The 20,785-nt window shown below is 48.9% G+C and overlaps 1 protein-coding gene across 3 annotated transcripts in view; it reads left to right on the top strand.

The window, feature by feature from the left end:
• Nucleotides 1-20,785, top strand: part of LOC123759765 (mucin-4) — a 142,526-nt gene that overhangs the window by 69,221 nt on the left and 52,520 nt on the right. For all 3 annotated transcript variants that reach the window (XM_069317239.1, XM_069317245.1, XM_045745020.2), the window contains 5 exons: nucleotides 890-2,290; nucleotides 3,456-3,905; nucleotides 10,463-11,436; nucleotides 17,679-17,903; nucleotides 18,718-18,787. In XM_069317239.1, coding sequence (XP_069173340.1) covers nucleotides 890-2,290; nucleotides 3,456-3,905; nucleotides 10,463-11,436; nucleotides 17,679-17,903; nucleotides 18,718-18,787 — 3,120 coding nt within the window. The remainder of the gene's footprint in view (nucleotides 1-889; nucleotides 2,291-3,455; nucleotides 3,906-10,462; nucleotides 11,437-17,678; nucleotides 17,904-18,717; nucleotides 18,788-20,785) is intronic.

Raw genomic sequence — 20,785 nt, 5'->3', positions numbered from 1 at the left:
TGTGCCTGACTGTGGTGTTGTGCCTGGCTGTGGTGTTGTGCCTGGCTGTGGTGTTGTGCCTGGCTGTGGTGTTGTGCCTGACTGTGGTGTTGTGCCTGACTGTGGTGTTGTGCCTGGCTGTGGTGTTGTGCCTGACTGTGGTGTTGTGCCTGGCTGTGGTGTTGTGCCTGGCTGTGGTGTTGTGCCTGACTGTGGTGTTGTGCCTGACTGTGGTGTTGTGCCTGGCTGTGGTGTTGTGCCTGGCTGTGGTGTTGTGCCTGGCTGTGGTGTTGTGCCTGGCTGTGGTGTTGTGCCTGGCTGTGGTGTTGTGCCTGACTGTGGTGTTGTGCCTGGCTGTGGTGTTGTGCCTGGCTGTGGTGTTGTGCCTGGCTGTGGTGTTGTGCTTGGCTGTGGTGTTGTGCCTGACTGTGGTGTTGTGCCTGACTGTGGTGTTGTGCCTGACTGTGGTGTTGTGCCTGACTGTGGTGTTGTGCCTGACTGTGGTGTTGTGCCTGGCTGTGGTGTTGTGCCTGACTGTGGTGTTGTGCCTGGCTGTGGTGTTGTGCCTGGCTGTGGTGTTGTGCCTGGCTGTGGTGTTGTGCCTGGCTGTGGTGTTGTGCCTGGCTGTGGTGTTGTGCTTGGCTGTGGTGTTGTGCCTGGCTGTGGTGTTGTGCCTGGCTGTGGTGTTGTGCCTTGCTGTGGTGTTGTGCCTGGCTTTGTTGATGTGCCTGGCTTTGTTGATGTGCCTGGCTGTGGTGTTGTGCCTGGCTGTGGTGTTGTGCCTGGCTGTGGTGTTGTGCCTGGCTGTGGTGTTGTGCCTGGCTGTGGTGTTGTGCCTGGCTTTGTTTTCAAAATGCAATGTCACACTAAATGCCATATAGTGTTAATTAAACCTTATTATGGCTTACAGGTGTTGGTAAAAGTTCACCTCCGACCGTGGACAGGGGTCCACCTCCGACCGTGGGCAGGGGTCCACCTCTGACTGTATACAGGGGTCCACTTCCGACTGTGAACAGGGGTCTACCTCTGCCCGTGGACAGGGGTCCACCTCCGACCGTGGGCAGGGGTCCACCTCCAACCGTGGACAGGGGTCCACCTCCGACCGTGGACAGGGGTCCACCTCTGACCGTGGACAGGGGTCCACCTCTGACTGTATACAGGGGTCCACCTCCAACCGTGGACAGGGGTCCACCTCCGACCGTGAGCAGGGGTCCACCTCCAACCGTGGACTGGGGTCCACCTCCGACCGTGGACAGGGGTCCACCTCTGACCGTGGACAGGGGTCCACCTCTGACTGTATACTGGGGTCCACCTCCAACCGTGGACAGGGGTCCACCTCTGACCGTGGACAGGGGTCCACCTCTGACCGTGGACAGGGGTCCACCTCTGACTGTATACAGGGGTCCACCTCCAACCGTGGACAGGGGTCCACCTCCGACCGTGGACAGGGGTCCACCTCTGACCGTGGACAGGGGTCCACCTCTGACTGTATACAGGGGTCCACCTCCGACCGTGGACAGGGATCCACCTCCGACCGTGGGCAGGGGTCCACCTCCAACCGTGGACAGGGGTCCACCTCCGACCGTGGACAGGGGTCCACCTCTGACCGTGGACAGGGGTCCACCTCTGACTGTATACAGGGGTCCACCTCCAACCGTGGACAGGGGTCCACCTCCGACCGTGGACAGGGGTCCACCTCCGACCGTGGGCAGGGGTCCACCTCCGACCGTGGGCAGGGGTCCACCTCCAACCGTGGACAGGGGTCCACCTCCGACCGTGGACAGGGGTCCACCTCTGACCGTGGACAGGGGTCCACCTCTGACTGTATACAGGGGTCCACTTCCGACTGTGAACAGGGGTCCACCTCTGCCCGTGGACAGGGGTCCACCTCCGACCGTGGACAGGGGTCCACCTCCGACCGTGGACAGGGGTCCACCTCCGACCGTGGACAGGGGCCCACCTCCGACCGTGGACAGGGGTCCACCTCCGACCGTGGAGAGGGGTCCACCTCCGACCGTGGAGAGGGGTCCACCTCCGACCGTGGAGAGGGGTCCACCTCCGACCGTGGACAGGGGTCCACCTCCGACCGTGGACAGGGGTCCACCACTCGTGGACAGGGGTCCACCTCCGATCGTGGACAGGGGTCCACCTCCGATCGTGGACAGGGGTCCACCTCCGACCATGGACAGGGGTCCACCTCCGACCGTGGACAGGGGTCCACCTGCGACCGTGGACAAGGGTCCACCTCCGACCGTGGACAGAGGTACATTAACATGTGACCAGCTTCCTGGGGGACCTCAAACACTATCAGGTTTGTATATGTGTATATTGTAACTCTGTATTCGGTAGTTGTATTGTACATGTATTTATATTTCTCAAACATTTAATTATTTCAGTTTGAAGAGTTTGTTAAATATACTATTGCTGATGCCCAATGTTGTGTATCATCATACACCCTCATGGGGAAGGGGAGGGGCAGTCCTTTCCCGATTGAAACAACAACGTGCATCCATTCAGGCTTGGCTTGGCTGGCTGGCGTGCTAGGGAGTCTGGCCTGTCTAATGAGTCTGGGTTGGCTGACTGGCATACCTGCTAGTGAGTCTGGCTTGGCTGGCAGGCCTGCTAATGAGTGGCTTGGCTGGCTGGCTGGCCTTCTAGCAAGTCTGGCTTGGCTGGCAGGCCTTGCTAGTGAGTGGCTTGGCTGGCTGGCTGGCCTGCTTGGAGTTTGGCTTGGCTGGCAAGCCGGCTAGTGAGTGGCTCGGCTGGCTGGCCTTCTAGTGAGTCTGGCTTGGCTGGCAGGCCTGCTAGTGAGTAGCTTGGCTGGCTAGCATGCTAGCAAGTCTGGCTTGGCTGGCTGGCATGCTAGCAAGTCTGGCTTGGCTGGCAGGCCTGCTAGTGAGTAGCTTGGCTGGCTGGCATGCTAGCAAGTCTGGCTTGGCTGGCTGGCCTGCTAGTGAGTAGCTTGGCTGGCTGGGATGCTAGCAAGTCTGGCTTGGCTGGCTGGCCTGCTAGTGAGTAGCTTGGCTGGCTGGCATGCTAGCAAGTCTGGCTTGGCTGGCTGGCCTGCTAGTGAGTAGCTTGGCTGGCTGGCATGCTAGCAAGTCTGGCTTGGCTGGCTGGCTGGCCTGCTAGTGAGTAGCTTGGCTGGCTGGGATGCTAGCAAGTCTGGCTTGGCTGGCCGGCCTACGAGTGAGTAGCTTGGCTGGCTGGCTGGCATGCTAGCAAGTCTGGCTTGGCTAGCTGGCCTGCATGTTTGCTTTTCCCACTCAATAAATTATAAATATTATATTAGTTTGGTTGGGTATAAATAGGAAATGCCTCATGGTGGCCCAATTAGCTTTCTGTTGTTTTCTCTATCCCTATAAATAGCTTCCCCCTGCCTACTCTCCTATTCAGATCTGCTATACCCAAAGGCATTAATCTCTAACTGTAAAACAATCTTTGTTTTCCCTGCCACTTGTTACTGCACATTTCAGTGCGCGATGGCAGTGTGGAGGGCATGCGGACACAGCCTTCTTTAACACCCAGTGATGCGGTCCTCTTCTATCAGCAAGGTAGAAGAGGCACATACAATGGTGAGGGATATCTACCCAGGACTCCGATAAATGTATCGAGAACTGGGGCCACCCCTCAACCATTGATGTTTTCCACTTCATCTAGTGTTTTATCTTCAAGTAGCTACTCGACCCTTCCAAGTCACCCTTCAGTGAGCCACTTGCCCCTTGCAATTCAGCCGTCGAAGACCAACCGACCCCTTGCAATTCAGCCGTCGAAAACCAACCAACCCCTTGCAATTCAGCCGTCGAAGACCAACCCACCACTTCCAGATCACCCTACGATGAACCACCAACCCGTTCCAAATCATCCTACAATGTCAACAGCAGGAGTGCAAATCATAGGTCACAATCCTTCAAACTCTGATGATGGTGAGTTTTAAAACACTTAATATTTAAAGGTTAAACTGTCTTTTCAATTGTCACTAAACGTATGAACACTTCCTAAAGAAAAGATTTATATGCAATCTTATGCTTGTGACAATTTTTCATTGACATTCTCATCCTCTGGAGATTTCAATACAAGTCTTGAGGTACATCAGATGCCTCTGTTCATCTATCAGTAAATAGGTACCCAGGAGTTAGGCATCTGCTCTGGGGTTGCATCCTGGGAAAGGTCAGTGGTTTGAACTCGGGGTGGAAAGTTCGATACAAGCCTAGTACCGGGCTTCCTGTCCCCAACAACAAGAATTATGTACAGTAGATAAAAATTCTCACTTGTGTATTTGTGAAATTTAAGGAATTTACACCCATCTTTCACACTCTCCTGAGTGCTTTATCAAGGTGTTGGTTAGGACACGACTTACATCTCAACGTCAATGTAAAAAAACTAACTGTAAAACACTACAGTATATCAATCTGTAAAACATCTAATCTCCCTAGATTAGATGTTGAGATGTTAGTGTCATCCTAACCACACACTCAGACCTTGATAGAGCACTCAGTAGAGTGCGAAAGATGGTGTAAATTCCTTACATAAATTTCAAAAATTCACAAGTGTGGGTTTTTATCCTATGTTATTATGTCTGTGAGAAGACATTACCATTACTAATTATGTACTGTATTGGGGCACAGGCATTCATTCCTCCCTTGATGTTCTCTCCATCCCCAGTGTTGTATCTGCAGATACAACACTGGGGGATGTATTCTTGGAGATCCTAGGGTTGAATCCCAGGTGGGACAGAGATGTTTGGGCACATTTCCTTTTACTTAATGCCTCTGCTCACCTAGCAGTAAGAGTAGGTACCCGGGAGTTAGTCATCTGCTGTGGGGTTGCATCCTAGGAAGGTCAGTAGTACAAATTATCTTAACACTTTCGCGCTCTCGGCGCTCAAAAAAAAACAATACCCCAGATGCTTTCGGCACTTCGCGCGCCTACGCGGTAAGACCGAAAAAGTGTACACTCTTTTGACTGTCCTGACAATAATTGAAGGCGCACGTATTTAAATTTGGTATCACTGTGTTCGCAATGAAATTGTCTATAAGAGCATACCTATAAAATGCCACCCAAGCATAAGGAGTATCAACACCAAATAAAAAACTATGCAGATCACTCGCCGAGAGCGCCAAACAGCAACAAAATGTTTCCACTCTCTTAATGGTTGCGAAGCCTACAGTTGTCCTACATGGCTAATTTTGGTATCATTGGAATCGCAATAAAATTCTCTACACGGACATATGCATATGAATGTTTAATATAGGTAATTGCCCACCCGCAAGAGTGTGTGAAGTGGAGAGTAGTTAGCCGCGAGCGCACTGGCGAAAACACAGGTGGGAAATCATGCTTGGAAAGTTTATACGTTTCCTGACCCTACTTTTCTATGTACGTATTTCTTTTTTATACCAATGTGTTCGCAATAAAATTTTCTATAAGATGAACTGTATAACATTTGTACAAAGCATGTGTAAGAGAAGCGCCAAATATAGAACCACGTCGCTCAGTATGCGTTCGCGGCAGAAACGAACGCATTGTTTTCGTTCGTTTGATGTTTGTCATGTTTATACTTGTTGAAACATTTTATAATTTGTATGACAGTGATCGCAGTAAAATTCCCTACACAGACATATACATAACACATACAAATATTTCCCACGTGTTGGATATATCAACGGCTAAAGGGAACCCACTGCCACACACTCGCCACACTCCCAAACATAATTTGTGTATTCTTTTTTTTACTCATAGAAGTTTATGTGATATAATATTCATTCTGGTACCAAAAAATTCGCAAATAAATTCTCTACAAAACAAAAGTATCCCCATCCATTTCGGTTAAAAAATGGAATTTATAGAAATATTTTTTCGATTGACGAGAAAAGTAGGCAGTTATGCGGAATCGTAAGAAAAACCAGTGACGAGTTATCTCTAATCGAAAGCGCGAAAGTGTTAACACTTTGGCGCTTTCCAGCGGACCGGCGTCGGCACCAATATTATTAAACACACCGCACTCGTGCCCCTCGCGGGAGTCATGAGCAAAAATATTTGTTTAAAATCCATTTATTATCCGATCAACTTGGGAATACAGGCATAGCTCAGAATAAGAGTTTAATCCGTTCCTGGAGACGCCTCGCCTTCCGAAAACTCGCATTCCGAAGTTAATTTCCTCATAAGAAATAAAGGGAAATGAATTAATCCGTTCCTGACTACCCCAAAAACCCCACATCAAACTAAATTTTTATACCTAATTTACCTAATTCATCTAAATAAACCTACAAAACTGTGTTCCAGTTATTACTTACCTTGCTGTCGAGTGCTGTAGGCGTATGGAAGATGGTGAGGAGGGGGGAGGAGGAGAGGAGTTACTGTTTGGAAGGGGAGTCCCCTTCCATAATCACATCACATAACCCCATGCCTTGTAACACTATGGATACCACTTCTCTTTCTAAATTTTTCAAACCAGCCCCTGCTTGCCTTAAACTCTTTCTTATCTGCATCACTCGTTGCAGGGGTATTCTTTAGAAGGTCTTCGTGCAACACCCTGGCTTTCTCACAAATAATGGCCTCCGAAACACTATCACCCCTCAACTCCTTGTCGTGTATCCAAATTAATAACAACTTTTCCACTTCTTCAAGTATTTGTGGTCTTTGTGCCGTTAATGTTCTTACTCCTTTTGCCACTTTAGCACCCATAATCTTATTTTTCTTCTTAAGTATAGTGCATATTGTTGATGTGGCTTTGTTGTACTGCCTACAAAGTTCAACAACACGTGTACCGTTCTCATGCTTCCGAATGATCTCTTGTTTCTCCTCTATTGTCATCCTCACGTGAGCTTTCTGGCCTTTATCCTTACCACTGGCTTTCTTGGGACCCATGGTGAGATATATAATAACAAATTGTATAGACAAATCACCAAAAATCCAACAAAACACTGAAAATCCGCGAGAAGAATTGATGTGGGGGGTAGTCACTGAGCACGAGACAATAATAAACTGAGGGGCGGAGGGGCGACGAACGCGCTAGGTCGGCTGTACGCGTATCAACAAACTCGTGTCCAAACTCGCCTCCCGAAGTAACCATCGCCTTCCGAGACAAATTTTTGGAGTAAATACACCTCGCCTTCCGAAAACCTCGCATACAGGGACAATCGTATTCCGAGGTACCACTGTAGTTTACAAATGTTTGCCATGAAATTTACGTTTTCTCTAATAGCCGAACAGCTTATAAAAGAAAACGGCGTGGCAGTGAATCATCGTGGTAAAACAATTGTATAATTGACACGACGAGTGTAATCGACGTAGTTTTTATATATGTTGCCGGTCGAACGCATCCTTATGTGACCTTTAATACTTATGTTCTTATAGAACATTCTATTGCGAGCACATTGGTACAAAAATGAAATACATACATCGACAAATAATGTCAGGACAGTGAATTGAATATACACTTTTCAAAGCGAGTTTCGCCGATATGCCGCCGCGGGTAACACTTTGGCCACTTCCCACAATGTTTTGGGTGGGCTACGACATTGAATCTATATTTATATGCATATGTCCGTGTAGAGAATTTTATTGCGATTCCAATGATACCACAATTAGCAATGTAGGACAACTGTAGGCTTCGCAACCAGTAAGAGAGTGGAAACATTTTGTTGCTGTTTGGCGCTCTCGGCTAGTGATCTGAATAGTTTTTTATTTGGTGTTGATAATCCTTATGGTTTGGCGGCATTTTATAGATATGTTCTTATAGACAATTTTATTGCGAACACAGTGATACCAAATTTAAATACGTGCGCCTTCAATTATTATCAGGACAGTCAAAAGAGTGTACACTTTTTCGGTCTTACCGCGTAGGCGCGCGAAGCACCGAAAGCATCTAGGGTATGCTTTTTTTTTTTTGAACGCGGAGAGCGCGAAAGTGTTAAGGTAAATATGAGCATGGGCTGCTGGGCTGTCGTAGGACTTCTCTTATTTAACATGTATGTAACTGATAGATACAGGATCAGACCTTGATAGATTATTTATTTTAACACTTTCGCTCGGGGATGACGCAGCATTGCGTCATCCGTTTACTGGCGGTAATGCCGGGGATGACGCAGCATTGCGTCATCCACTTTAAAAATTCGCCAAAAATCAGGTTTGTATCCGATTTTTTGGGGACTGGTTTTAAAATGTGCGCCGATGTCTTCCCATTTCCTTTGTTGAGCCTCGTGGCCCTCAGGCGGCTTGGCACACGCCGTGGGCCCATTGTCTTTGCTCCACTGTTGTGACCAATGTCGTCTCCCCTCGCATCTCAAACGTGTGAACATTTCGGCTATTTTCCGTGGCTATATTTCTTACTGCGGCTTTAGAAACTATCTACGCTTACTCCACGATGGATAGTAATCATGAACAAGGCCCTTCCAGGAAGAAAATTGCGAAAGAAAGGCTTGAAAAGGGTGGGAATTGGGAGTGTAGTAGGAAGGCCTCTGAGCGCTCACTCACGGCTAACGCGTGGCCCGTCTTCAACTCGTCGGCGGTTGGAGCGTGACCAGGTGTTTTTTTTTATATGCTAATGTTCCTCTAGAGAATTTTATTACGAACCCATTGAGACCAAAATGAAAGACCTAGGACAAAAATTGAGGTGACCAGAGTGAAAATAGTGAAAACATTTTATCCTGTTTGCGCGCTCCCGGGTAACTCGTTCGCACTTTCTCTGTTTGCTGCGGGTAATTAGCCGGGCTTTTGGAGTTTATATGCATTTAGTGCTGTAGAGAATTTTATTGCGAACACAATGATACCAAATTTATTCTCGTAGAAGGAGAATTGAGGTGACAAAGTTGAAGAGAGTATACACTTTTCGGAATTAACGCGCGCTTCCGTGACACGCTGGGGCCCATATCGCCCTGTCGAGGGGTGGCGCGCGGGGTGAGCGAAAGTGTTAATATCTGTGCAGTACTTATAAATTTTATTTCATTAAATATTAATTTCATTCTGGATACAAGTCATTATGAATTATATTAAAAATGAACAGCTTTTCAATACAGTAGTTGAATATTTTAAAGAATTAATATGCTTAATTACTGAACTTAATTCTGAACTTAATTCTGTAATGTAATCTGCATAATGAGGCTTTAGATGTTTGCATTATTATTTAGCTACACAAGCTTTTGGTTGGATAATTTATAAAAAAAAAATTGTTCAGTTAAAAATAAATAATGTAGGTATATGCAGCGGACCCTTGCTTGTCTTACTAAGAATCTGTCTATAGACACTTGTTTTTCCCTACGTTTTAACACTTGTGTGTAGTGAGACATCATATTGTCATTAGGGAAGGTTAATGCAATGGCCTGCTACAGCTTTATCTGGGAGAGTCTTTTCAGCAAAACTTTGCAGTTCTTCCCATGCTGTACACATTTTCTTATTGAGGAAGGGACATCCTCTACTGCTTCTACTCACGACTATTTTCTTAGGTTGAACTTTACCGCAGACTTTTTAGGGGAACCGACTAAAGGGAGCCGGTCGGCCGAGTGGACAGCACGCTGAACTTGTGATCCTGTGGTCCTGGGTTCGATCCCAGGCGCCAGCGAGAAACATTGGGCAGAGTTTCTTTCACCCTATGCCCCTGTTACCTAGCAGTAAAATAGGTACCTGGGTGTTAGTCAGCTGTCACGGGCTGCTTCCTGGGGGGGTGGAGGCCTGGTCGAGGACTGGGCCGCGGGGACACTAAAAAGTCCTGAAATCATCTCAAGATAACCACAAGATTGAACAAAAAATAGCAAATTTATGAAGTCACTAAAATTGGACCTCCTTTTGTTATGTATGTGAGACATTTGGCCTTCTTTAAATGGACCATTTTGCCTTGGTGTGGAATTATTGGCTGCTTTTTGATGTGGCTCTTTTTCCTGATTGTAAGGCCTTTGCAGTGGATGTATTTCACCTAGACTGGATATGATTGGGCTTCCTTTACCTCTTTCCTACAGTTCACCTATTCCTCCCGTGTTGTCTAGTCTGGAGACCTTTGTGGGCCAATTCAGCCCTGATAGTCTGGATCGCAGCGAATTGTCACCACTGTAAATGAGACTTTGTCCAAGGTTCTAAGTCAAAATGAATGCTAGTAACTTAAGTATTGCAACTAAACATGGGCTAAAACTTCAACTAAAAATACCTTGAAATGCAAAGGTACTGCTTTTCCCGTTAATTCCACCACACCTGGCTAATGAGACTACCACAAGAATGCTGAGCAGTTTTGGATACCTTATTATATATGGAATCCCACACCGAGATGGATGCCAATATAATCTTTGACAAAATCATAATCACTCCAATCCCCCTCTCCCTTTCCCTTCAATTGGTGTTGGCTTTGGTAGTTGCAATCTCAAAACATGCTTTGTTATGATACAGCCATAGCACAAATCTGCCTCATTGCAAATGTCCTACACCCAATCTTTTCTAGAATGGGACTTGACATGCAGTAAACACATTTCATTGTCATTTTTCATATTGTTATCAGGCACTTACGACAATCTTCGCCTTTGGTGGAATGGTTCATCTAATAATGGAATGCCCCAAAGACTCCCCGAAGTGGTTCCTGGCATTAAAAATGTGCATCTAAGTACTATGCCAGACTCAATGGGTCAACAACAACAGCCTCGGCAGCACCAGTTGCAAGAGCTACAACAGCAGCAGCAGCAGCAGCAGCAGCAGCAACTACAGCATCAGCAACTCCAGCAACTACAGCATCAGCAACTCCAGCAGCAGCAGCAGCACCAGTTGCTGTTGCCGATCCAGTTGTTGCCGACCCAGCTGTTGCAGACACAGCTGTTGCCGACACAGCTATTGCAGCAGCAGCAGCAGCAGCAGCAACTGCTGCAACAACAGCCACAACTGCTGCAACAACAACAGCAGCACCAGCAACTGAAGCAGCGGTTGCTGGTGCCGACCCAGCTGTTGCCAATCCAGCTATTACCGACCCAGCTGTTGCCGACGCAGCAGCAGCCGCAGCAGCGGCAACTGCAGCAGCTGCAGCAGCAGCCGCAGCAGCAGCAGCAGCAGCCGCAGCAGCCGCAGCAGCAGCAACTGCAGCAGCAGCCGCAGCAGCCGCAGCAGCAGCAACTGCAGCAGCAGCCGCAGCAGCAGCAACTACAGCAGCAGCAGCAACTACAGCAGCAGCCGCAGCAACTGCAACTGCAGCAGCTGCAGCAACTACAGCAGCAGCCGCAGCAGCCGCAGCAGCCGCAGCAACTACAGCAGCAGCCGCAGCAGCAGCAACCGCAGCAGCAACAGCAGCAGCTGCAGCAGCCGCAGCAGCATCATCAGCAGCAGCAGTTTAAGCACCAACCCCGATTTGCACTGCATTTGACACCATCTCAGCAGCAGCAGCAGCAGCTGCTGGAGCAACAGTTAAAGCACCAACAGCACCAGTTGCGGCTGCATCAGACATCACAACGGCAGCAACTTGGCCCGCAACCATCATTACAACCAGAGGTTAGTGCAAGTTAAAATATAAGCTGCATTCTTAGGTTAAGTACAAGCTTTGTAATCACTAAATTTTATCATAGCAGTTTTATTTCTTTGTTGTAGTTCAATGGCCAGGTTGAGAACGCACAGCATTTTGAGGTATTGCCGGCCCAGGTCATATAAGATAAGTGTCGAAACACATGTATAATCCTAAATATATTTTGGGTCTCATTCCTTTATTTATCCCTTTCACTACATAGACCAGAATACCCTCATCTCTCTCCGAAACCAGATTTTCTGGAGGGAGCCCCTTCGGCTCCCGTAGCTATCCAGGCTGATATGGATATACTGTACGTATTAGCCTTTGGCATCAGTCAGTGTGAATGGACTTACACACAGAAATCACAGTAGCGTGATGCATGAAATGAACAAGTCCACAAGGGACGTGATGAGGATTCGAACCTACGTCCAAGAGCATCCCAGATGCTGCCTTAATCGACTGAGCTACGACATGGTCAAAAGAGTTGAAACCGAAGTTCTACTGAACTTACTGGATCCTGCAGCCTCTCCGAGGCACAAACCAGGGTTTTACAAAACTCCCCCATGCACTCGAGCTATGTCAATAGGCCATTCTCCCTCTTCGCCCTCTTCCTTTTCTTTAAGTGCAGAGGGCGTTGAGGACGGCTCTGCTCCGGGGCCTCTGTTGCGGGTTCCCAGGGCTGTGGGGGATGGCCGCTAGCATTTCTGGGGCTGTTTGCCTCTGCCTGGGTCTTCTGCTTCTGGGCAGGGTTTTTCGTCCCTCTAGTTTGCTTACTTTCCACATTTGCTGGCGTGTTTTCGGATCTATTGCGTCGGTCACGGCTCCTTGGTTTGGTGGCCATTTTCTTTCTGTGGATTACTTCCCGGCTTGGCCATCGGCGGCGCTGCCATTTGTTTACCGGTGCCTGGGTGTGTGAGCTCGCATTTTGGGTGAGTTTTCTGGGGGGAGCCCTTACGGCTCCCCTGAGCTATTCAGGCTGATATGATAATGTCAGACTTTGGCATCAGCCATGTGTATGGAGTTCTTAGGACCTACTGGGGACCATGGCCAGAACCTGGCCCCCCCTCAGAGAGGCAAGGGGAGCAATGGCCTATAGAAGCCCCCCCATGTGGTTGGAAGCATTCTATGTCTGCCATCGACCGGGTCAGGCATCCAAAAAGTTTAGCATCCCAAAACAAACCCCTATTCTGGTGAAAATATTGCTACCTAAAGCCGAACAAGTGGATAGAACTCCCCAAACAAAAACGAGCAAACGAATGTGACGTTACCCGTTGCTACGCGCCGTCTGCGCTGCTCCCTCCTCCCCGGGAGGGGGAAGGGGGCCCCCCAGACCTACCGTGCTGGAGATCCACACCCCAGTTCTTGAGGCTGATGCTATAGGCAGCGGTTGTGTGCTCTGGCTCCAGACTTTTACGGCTCTGTGCCTTGTGTGTGGCGGCTGTTCTATTGCGGGGTGCCCTGCTCGCACCCATGTTCTCCAGGGGTGCGAGATCCAGGAGTTATTCTTCAGTACTCGCTGCATGCACCTACGGTTCCCTTCCCTAGGTGCCCTGTAAGTACTGCCCTTGGAGCTTGGGGTTATCTTCCACAGGTTTCTTGGGATCTGCCTCAGCGAGTCCATTTAACTGCTCAGTTTTTCGGCCGCCCTTTGGGTACTTGGGTGTTCTTTCTCCGTAGTTTTCCTTAGGGTAAGAGGCAGTTTTGCACTGGTAAGGGGTGCAGGGTGCTGTGCAGCTTGTTGTCACCAATCACAGTGGCCGGCACTGTTCCTTGGGGTACGTTGTCCTCTTGCGGGGTTTTGTTTTTCTTTTTGTTTTTGACTTGGTAGGGGGTTCTGCCCTTCTGGCCACTGATGTTTGGCCTCATCTTGGTGGGTACTTAGTGGTGCCCCCTGCTAGATCCTCATGAGCGTACACGTCCCTGGGGTTCAGCTGTAGACAGTTGTTTGGTAGTTTTGGGCACCGGTTAGCAGTACCCTGCCTGGGTTTACCCGAGCGTGAGCCCTCTTATAGTAAATGCTCAGGACTCTGGGAATTTCCTAGGGGTCGCGTGGGTCCGATGGATGTGACCCCGGAGTTCCCCCTCACTTCATGCGAGTTTGAAGGTTGTTGTCGAGTTTGAGGGTCGCCCTTGTCTCAGGGCGACCCTCACGGTTTTTCCCTCCGTCATGCTGCCTGTTGGGTCGGTGACACTTTCGACCCTGAGTCCTGTGAGTTTTGCTGCTTGCTGGTGACTCAATTTACCCAGTCTGCGGATGATGATCTTCAGGTACAGGGTGTGCAGGCACTGCATTCTAGGTTTCGTTCGTTGCAACGTGCTCGGTTGATAGCTCACCCGGATGCCCCACGGCTGCCCCGTTTTGCTTATAGGGACCTGGATTTGGGGGTGGGGGGTCGCCTCGACCCTGGTTCAGTCAGCACCTCCTCGTCCTTTCCCTCCTGTTGTTCATTCTAGTCCCCCTCCCCAGCTTCCGGCTCCGAAACGTCTGAGGGTTTCGGAGTCGGGGCAGGGGTTAGTTGGTCTTGAGACTCGGGCAGCCTCGGGGGATGCCCCTTCTGGTGTGGCGACAGAGGCATTCAAGTCTACTCCCTCGGCTGAAGCCTCTGGGTCTGACCAGTGGGCCCCCTTCTATCCGGCTTCTATGGGTGCTCCATCCAGCCTTGTCTGGTGGAGTCGGTGCTTGGGGGGAGGACATGGCCCGGGGTCCTGTGGAGGAAGACCTTGGTGCTGACTTGGGGGCCTTGGGGGCCTTAGGCCCCGCTGGACCCTGCCTGGGTTTTTCTGCCCTCTGAGGGGGCTTACTGTTACAAGGAGTGAGGTTTTCTTTTCCCCCTCTGCGTACGAGTTTGACTTGGTGTCTGCCCCTCCCTTGGTTTGGTTCCATGTTCCCCTGGGTGCTTCGGTTCCGTCTTTCTGGAGGTTTTCGGCTTGTCGCATCCAACCTGCTGCGGTGCGGGTGGCCCTTGTGGCAAACCTCCTGCGTGACCCGGATTATGCCTCGGCAATGGATCCCTCAGCTTTCAGGTTTGGGACTTCATTCTCTTTCTGGCTCCGTTACGAGGTTCCAGAGTCGTCCTGGCTGGCAGACTGTCCTGTCTTTATCTTGGAGGCCTTTCACTTCTGCCGTTCCCGCACGCTTGAGTGGCGGGAGGCTTCGACGGTGCTGTAGGTTTTCCTGGGGGGCGACCTAGGGCACCTCAATGAGTGCTTGTTTGCTCCTGCCCTTTCCCGGGATGTTGGTGTCATTCAGCTCCATGTGCAGGTTCCCTCCCTTTTAACGGTGCTGGTGGCTGAGGACTTGTGCACTCGGGGCCTTTTGGCTTCGGCCTTGCGTTTCTTGTCCCTCCTCGAACTGTCTTTGGACTGGCTCACGGAGGATGTGGGGGGCACTTGGGGCTGTTCCTGGTTCTGACGCCTTGGCCTCGGCGGCTCGTTTGTCTGCTGCCTTGCTGAAGCTTTTCGCGCTGATCTTGCGGGATGCGGTTGCGCTGTTTTATGCTTCCCGGCTTGCATGTCGGCAGGCGGTGCTTGCTTCTTCTGTAGAATCCGCTTAGGTCGTGGCTCTTAGGATGTCTTTCCCCTTTTGTCCTTTCCTGTTTGAGGCTTCAGCTGTTGCGCAGTATATTCAGGCTGCTTCGGCTTCTTGCCATCCTATGTCGGACTTGCTGGTTCTCTGGGAGTCCGGTGGTAAGCCTTCCTGGAAGGGTCGTGCCAAGGCTTGGGGTTCCTCTCATCGTGGTAGGCCACTGGTGTTGGGTTTGGGTTCGTCTCCTCCTTCAGATCCGCCTTCATCTGGTTGGTGTGGTGTTCGCTCTGTGCGAGGTTTTGGGTCTCGTAAGGGTTGCCTGGTCCCACGATTCGTTGGCGTTTCGTACCGCCTCCAGTGGTTTTGGGTGGCCCCCCTTCCTTTGGGGGGCCTGGGGCTAGCGGGGCAGGCCTCTTCCCCTGCGCTCTGTCAGGTCATCTTGAAGTGGGTTCGCTTGGGCGTGGTCGAAACGACGACGTTCCTCAGATGGGTTTCCCGTCTGTTTCCGGTCCCGAAACGGGACTGCGCTGTTTATCAGTTCAGGTTGTTCAGCTGTTGCTCCAGGTCTTAGCTTGCTAGGAGACTTACCAAGGGAGAGTAGTCCTCCTGGCCCCTTGGTGGTTAGGCCAGCCTTGGTTTCAGGCGCTGCTTGCTCAGTGTCCAAACCTAGGGGGTTTTCCCATGGTTCTGCCTCTTTCAGCAGATAGGTCTGCTCCATTTCATGACTGGTTTGATCTTCTCCTCGAGTCTTCACATTTGGTATTTTTGATTCGAGTCTATCACCACTTGTGTAGTGATCAGGTGGCTTCGTTAATGGTGTCCCACCTGCATACTTCGTTTTGGCGGCAGTGTGAGGTTTCTTGGCGGTCCTTCCATTTATTTTTGTTTCTTCGTTGGTGTACTTTGCTTTCTGTTAAGGTTGTCTTGTCCTTTCTCTCGTGGCTGTTTCAGGACTGTCACCTTATGCCGAATACTCTCGCCTCATATTGTGTGGCGCTGGCGGAGCCGCTGCAGCTTGCTTTCGGCATCGATGTTACCTTTGCGCTGTTTCGCAAGCTGTCTCAGGTGTCATTTCACCTCCGGCCTGCTCATGTGCCACCTGAGCCGCCCTTGTCATTGGACAGGGTGCTCTCTTATCCTAAAGTAAACCTCTCTAGAAAAGAGAGGTTTCTACTCTTTTTGGCTCTGTGATTGCATCATGTGTTGTCTGGTTGCGGCTCTCCGCCGTTTTTTGTGTGTCGCGGCTTCTGTGTCCAGGCATGCGCTTTGGGTTGTTCCAGTTTCCCTTCTTCCCTGTTCCAGGGTTTGGGTCTCCCAGATTGTCTGCAGGGTTATTCAGGTTAGCCAGCCTGCGGTCTATCCCCGTGCCCACGGCGTTCGTAAGTTTGCTGCTCTTACTGCCGTCTTCAGTAACATGTCTTGGGCTGACATTTCTGGCGCTGGGTTTTTGCCGGTCGAACAGGGTTCTGGCTGAGCACTACCTGATTAGTGTTCCTGACCAGTGCAGCCAGTTGTCTTGACTTCACATTGAGGGGCGAATGCCAACTGCCTCCAGAGTGAGTCCCTCTTGTTTTCGTCTTTTGGTAAGTAACTCTGGGGAGCCGAAGGGACTCCCCATAGAAAACCAGCGTTGAATAAAATGAAACCCCATTTTCTGGTGGTGTCATACTCATTTGCTCGTTTTTCTTTGAGGAACTCTGTCCACTTGTTTGACTTTCAGTAGGAGTTTCAACCAGAATAGGGGTTTGTTTTGGGATGCTTACCTTTCTGGGTGCCTCACCAGGTCGATGGCAGATAGAATGCTACAAAATCACATGTGCAATTCTATAGGCCATTGCTCCTCGTACCTCTCTGAGGAGGGGCCAGGTTCTGGCTTGTGGTCCCTGGTAGGCCTTAGAACTCCATTCACACTGATGCCAAAGTCTGATATATATATCCATATCAACCTGGATAGCTCCGGGAAGCCTCCGGGTCTCGGCCAGAAAATGGCGCTTCCTTGCATTCAACGCTGGTTTTCTTATGTGTAAAATTAATAGTGAGTTCTCAATTTGCTAGAATTAAGATAATGTGATTGAGGGATTCCTGCATTTCCTGTACAGTATTCTTTTAACACAAAAATTCATAAGAATGTATCTCTTGCTACTAACACGAGCATGATGTTGGCAACTGTCTTCGTGGTCTTCTGTCTTACTTCTAATCTTTTGTCTTTTTGTAATGAAGTTGACATATAAAATATCTTGGGGAAACTATTCCAATTATGGTAACAGTTTATAAGAGGGTTTCATATCTATTTTCAGAATAATGATTCTAGCACTTCCACCAGCCAAAACCCTAACCTCCGATGAACGATGAAAGAAGCAAACTAAAAATTATACAAACAAAATTTATCCAGGAAATATCTTTACCTAATGATTTGGTTGTCAGTGGGACTCCCCTCTGAATTTTTTATTTTTTACCGAAACATTCAGTCAGGGTGGAAATTTGGATGATTGCCACACTTTGAGGGTTAAGGACAAGCACAACAGCTAGTGACATTTTGTGTATTCTAGATGAGAACCTTGGTCAAATGTTGAAGGTAGAAGTGAGCAATGTAACTCAAGTCTTGTGCAGATTGTCATGCTTAGTGCTACATGTTGCAGTTTTGTTGATAGATGTAGCACATTGCTGGTGATAATGATGTAATTGCTCTTTACCACCATACAGGCAGAGAGAGAGAGTACATCAATTGCGAAAAGGGCACTGCTGTCAACACACGTCAAGTTAGTGGCAGACAGCCGTGTTAGAGCTGATACGCTGCAAGTCAACTTGAGCTCACAGAACCTGGGTGAGCTTTTGCAAACGGAAGTATGCCAAGGTCGGGCTATGCAAATGTCAGCACCTCGTAACAAATGGCGGAACCTTTGTACCAGTCATTCACAACACAACCATGTAAGGCTTGTCAGTGTGTTTAAGTGAATATTTTAATTCATAAGTGCACAGGGATTCATATATAAATGTTGTCCATCTATCTCTCTCTCTCTCTCTCTGAAGCTTTACTCATTTATAATAGATCCCCTATTCTTATTTTCATCCTCTTCCAATTGCCGTTTTCTATTCGTTAGGTAGTTCCAAACTCAGCTGAGTACTCGATGTGTAGTTTCACACTGGCCTGTTTCTCTAAATTATACAAGTCCCTCTTGTGGGACAGTGTCATGTGCTTTCTCACAACGTAATGAAATAATCAATCTGCTCATCCTTTCCTTCCCAGTCGCTGATTGGTGGTAGTTGGCCTTATTGAAGCGATTGTTTCATTCTATACATCTAGGCAACTGATGCCTTACTTCATCTTGGGAGCTCTGCATCACGGGGTGGACTGCAGCAGAAGTTTCTGCAGGAGGCTCTTATCGCCATGCAAACCTTTTATCTCTCTTTCAAGCTCTTATCTTGTTCTTTCCCTATGTTCCCTTTCATACATAGTTCCACTCTCTCCATCCATGACATGGGTTGTTTTCCTCAACCATATGTATATAATCTTGTATGTAGAAAATGTTGGAGTGATAACGAATGTTACAGTTGCTGCTGGAGTGTTGATGTATTGTTGTATTGATGCTGTAATCTTATTGTATCATTATGACATTCTTGCTGTATTATTGTTGTATTGCCATTATTTTGTTAATGTATAATTTTTACATTGCTATCATTATTATTGATAGCATTGTTATTATAATAATAAAATGTTTATTTTTATTGTGGACACTCACAGGAAGCTGACGAAGCTGTTGGTTGTGGTCAGTGCGTCTCCATGTGTGAGGAGTTGATGGCTTTGAAAAATGGTAAGCACAATTTACTGAAGATATCCTTTATTGGAGTGTAGCCAGTTATCACACATTTTGAACAAATAGTTGATGGAGAATGCCAGCTGGGCAGGTCAAAACACACAACAATAGTTATAAGTTGGATAAGTTCAGTTTAAACGGGACACAACAGGGTTCATCTCAAGACGTTGAAAATACTGAACAGGTTGGAGGATGTTAATCCAGATCACTTCTTTAAAAGGTTAATGTAACTCATACAAGGGGCAATGGTTTCAAGCTCAAGCCACAATGTAGGACAAAAAAACAAGAGATGCGTTTCACTCATAGTTATAAGCCCATGAAATAGCCTAACCACTGAAGCGATAAATGCCTAGACATTACAGTACTTAAATTTAAAATACAGACAGAAACAATCCTTGGGAACAATGGGAGAACGTTTGGCAAAGTGCCGGCTTCCTGTCCCAGTCAAGCTTACTAGGAAGATAGTGGCACCTTTTCAAAATTCACTTCTGAGAGCTAATTATGAAAATAGTCTTTTGTTATGTTTTATTATGTTTGATTGCATTGTTTGTAATATAGTGGTCATTCAATATTTGTCATTATAAATTTTCTGGGGGAAGCCCTGTTGGCTCCCCGGAGCTATACCAGGCTGATATGCTAATGTCAGACTTTGGCATCAGTCATGTGTATGGAGTTCTTAGGGCCTACCAGGGACCACGGCCAGAACCTGGCCCCCTCAAAGAGGCAGGGGGAGCAATGGCCTATAGAAATCCCGGTGTGGTTGGAAGCATTCTGTCTGCCATCGACTGGGTCAAACATCCAGAAAGGTAAGCATTCCAAAACAAACCCCTATTCTGGTAAAAATTGCCACCAAAAGCCGAACTAGTGGATAGAACTCCCCAAAAGAAAACAAGCAAACAAGTATGACGTCACACGTCATGTGCCTCTGTCTGCACAGCTCCCCCCTCCCCTGGAGGGGGAAGGGGGCGCCCCAGATCTCTCACGCCGGCTATCCACCCATCAGTTCTTCGTCTGATGCTAAAGGCACTGGTTGTGTGCTCCGGCTCCTGTGGTTGTTTCAGCACTGTGCCTAGAGTGTGGTGTCTGTCTTCTAGGTGGTGTGTGAGTCGGAAGTGAGTCTCCAGTACTCAGGCTGCATGCGCATAGGGCTGCCTTCCCTAGGTGCCCTGTAAGTACTGCCCTTAGGGCTTGGGGTTACCTTCCACAAGTTCCTTGGGTCCTGCTTCTGCTAGGCTGTCTACTTTTTGGTTTTCGGCCGCCCTTTGTGTGATGGGGGGGTTCTGTCTCCCTTGTTCGCCTTAGAGTAAGGGGCAGTTTGCACTGGTAGGGGCGCATGGTGCTGAGCAGCTTGTTTTCACCAATCATAGCGGCCAGCTCTGTTCCGCCTGGATATGCTGTCCTCTTGCGGGGGTTTTCTTTTCCTTCCAGGGTAGCGACAGGGCATTCGAGCCTGTTCCTCCAGCTGTTTTGTATGAGTCTGCCAGTGGGCTCCCTTCCTTTGTGTTTTTCATGGCTGCTCCAGTTTTTCTTGAGGCTGGGGCTTTGGGGGGACAGCTCGGCCCCGGGGCCTGCCATGTGGGTTCCCGGGTCTGGGGAAGGGCTGACTTGGGGGGCCTCTGGCCCCATTGGAACCCGCCGGGGTTTTTTCTACCCTCTGGGCGGGGCTTGTGGTTGTACGAAGTGATTTTTTTTCTTCCCCACTCTCCGCACGAGTTGTTGGGTGTCGGCCCTTCCCCGGGCTCGGTTCCTTGTCCCTTACGCCCGTTAGTTCCATCCTGTCGGTGGGTGCTCGTCTCTGTTGTTCCCTCCTCTTAACTTGAGATGGGACTGCTCCGTCATGTTCCCCTCTTTTTGAGGTTCTGCATGCCATTCAGTCTCGGATGCGACTGGGTTTTTCAGTGCCTTCGTCGTTCATGCTTGCTTCTGTGTTCTCGAAGGCTCAGGATGGTTTTTGCTCCTTCCCGTATTAGTGGTTCGCCTGTCATCTGCCGGTGC

The sequence above is a fragment of the Procambarus clarkii genome, chromosome 8 (assembly GCF_040958095.1).
Source record: "Procambarus clarkii isolate CNS0578487 chromosome 8, FALCON_Pclarkii_2.0, whole genome shotgun sequence".
Taxonomy (NCBI): domain Eukaryota; kingdom Metazoa; phylum Arthropoda; class Malacostraca; order Decapoda; family Cambaridae; genus Procambarus; species Procambarus clarkii.
The sequence above is the reverse complement of the archived record's forward strand: the minus strand, read 5'-3'. Positions and strand labels throughout refer to the sequence as shown.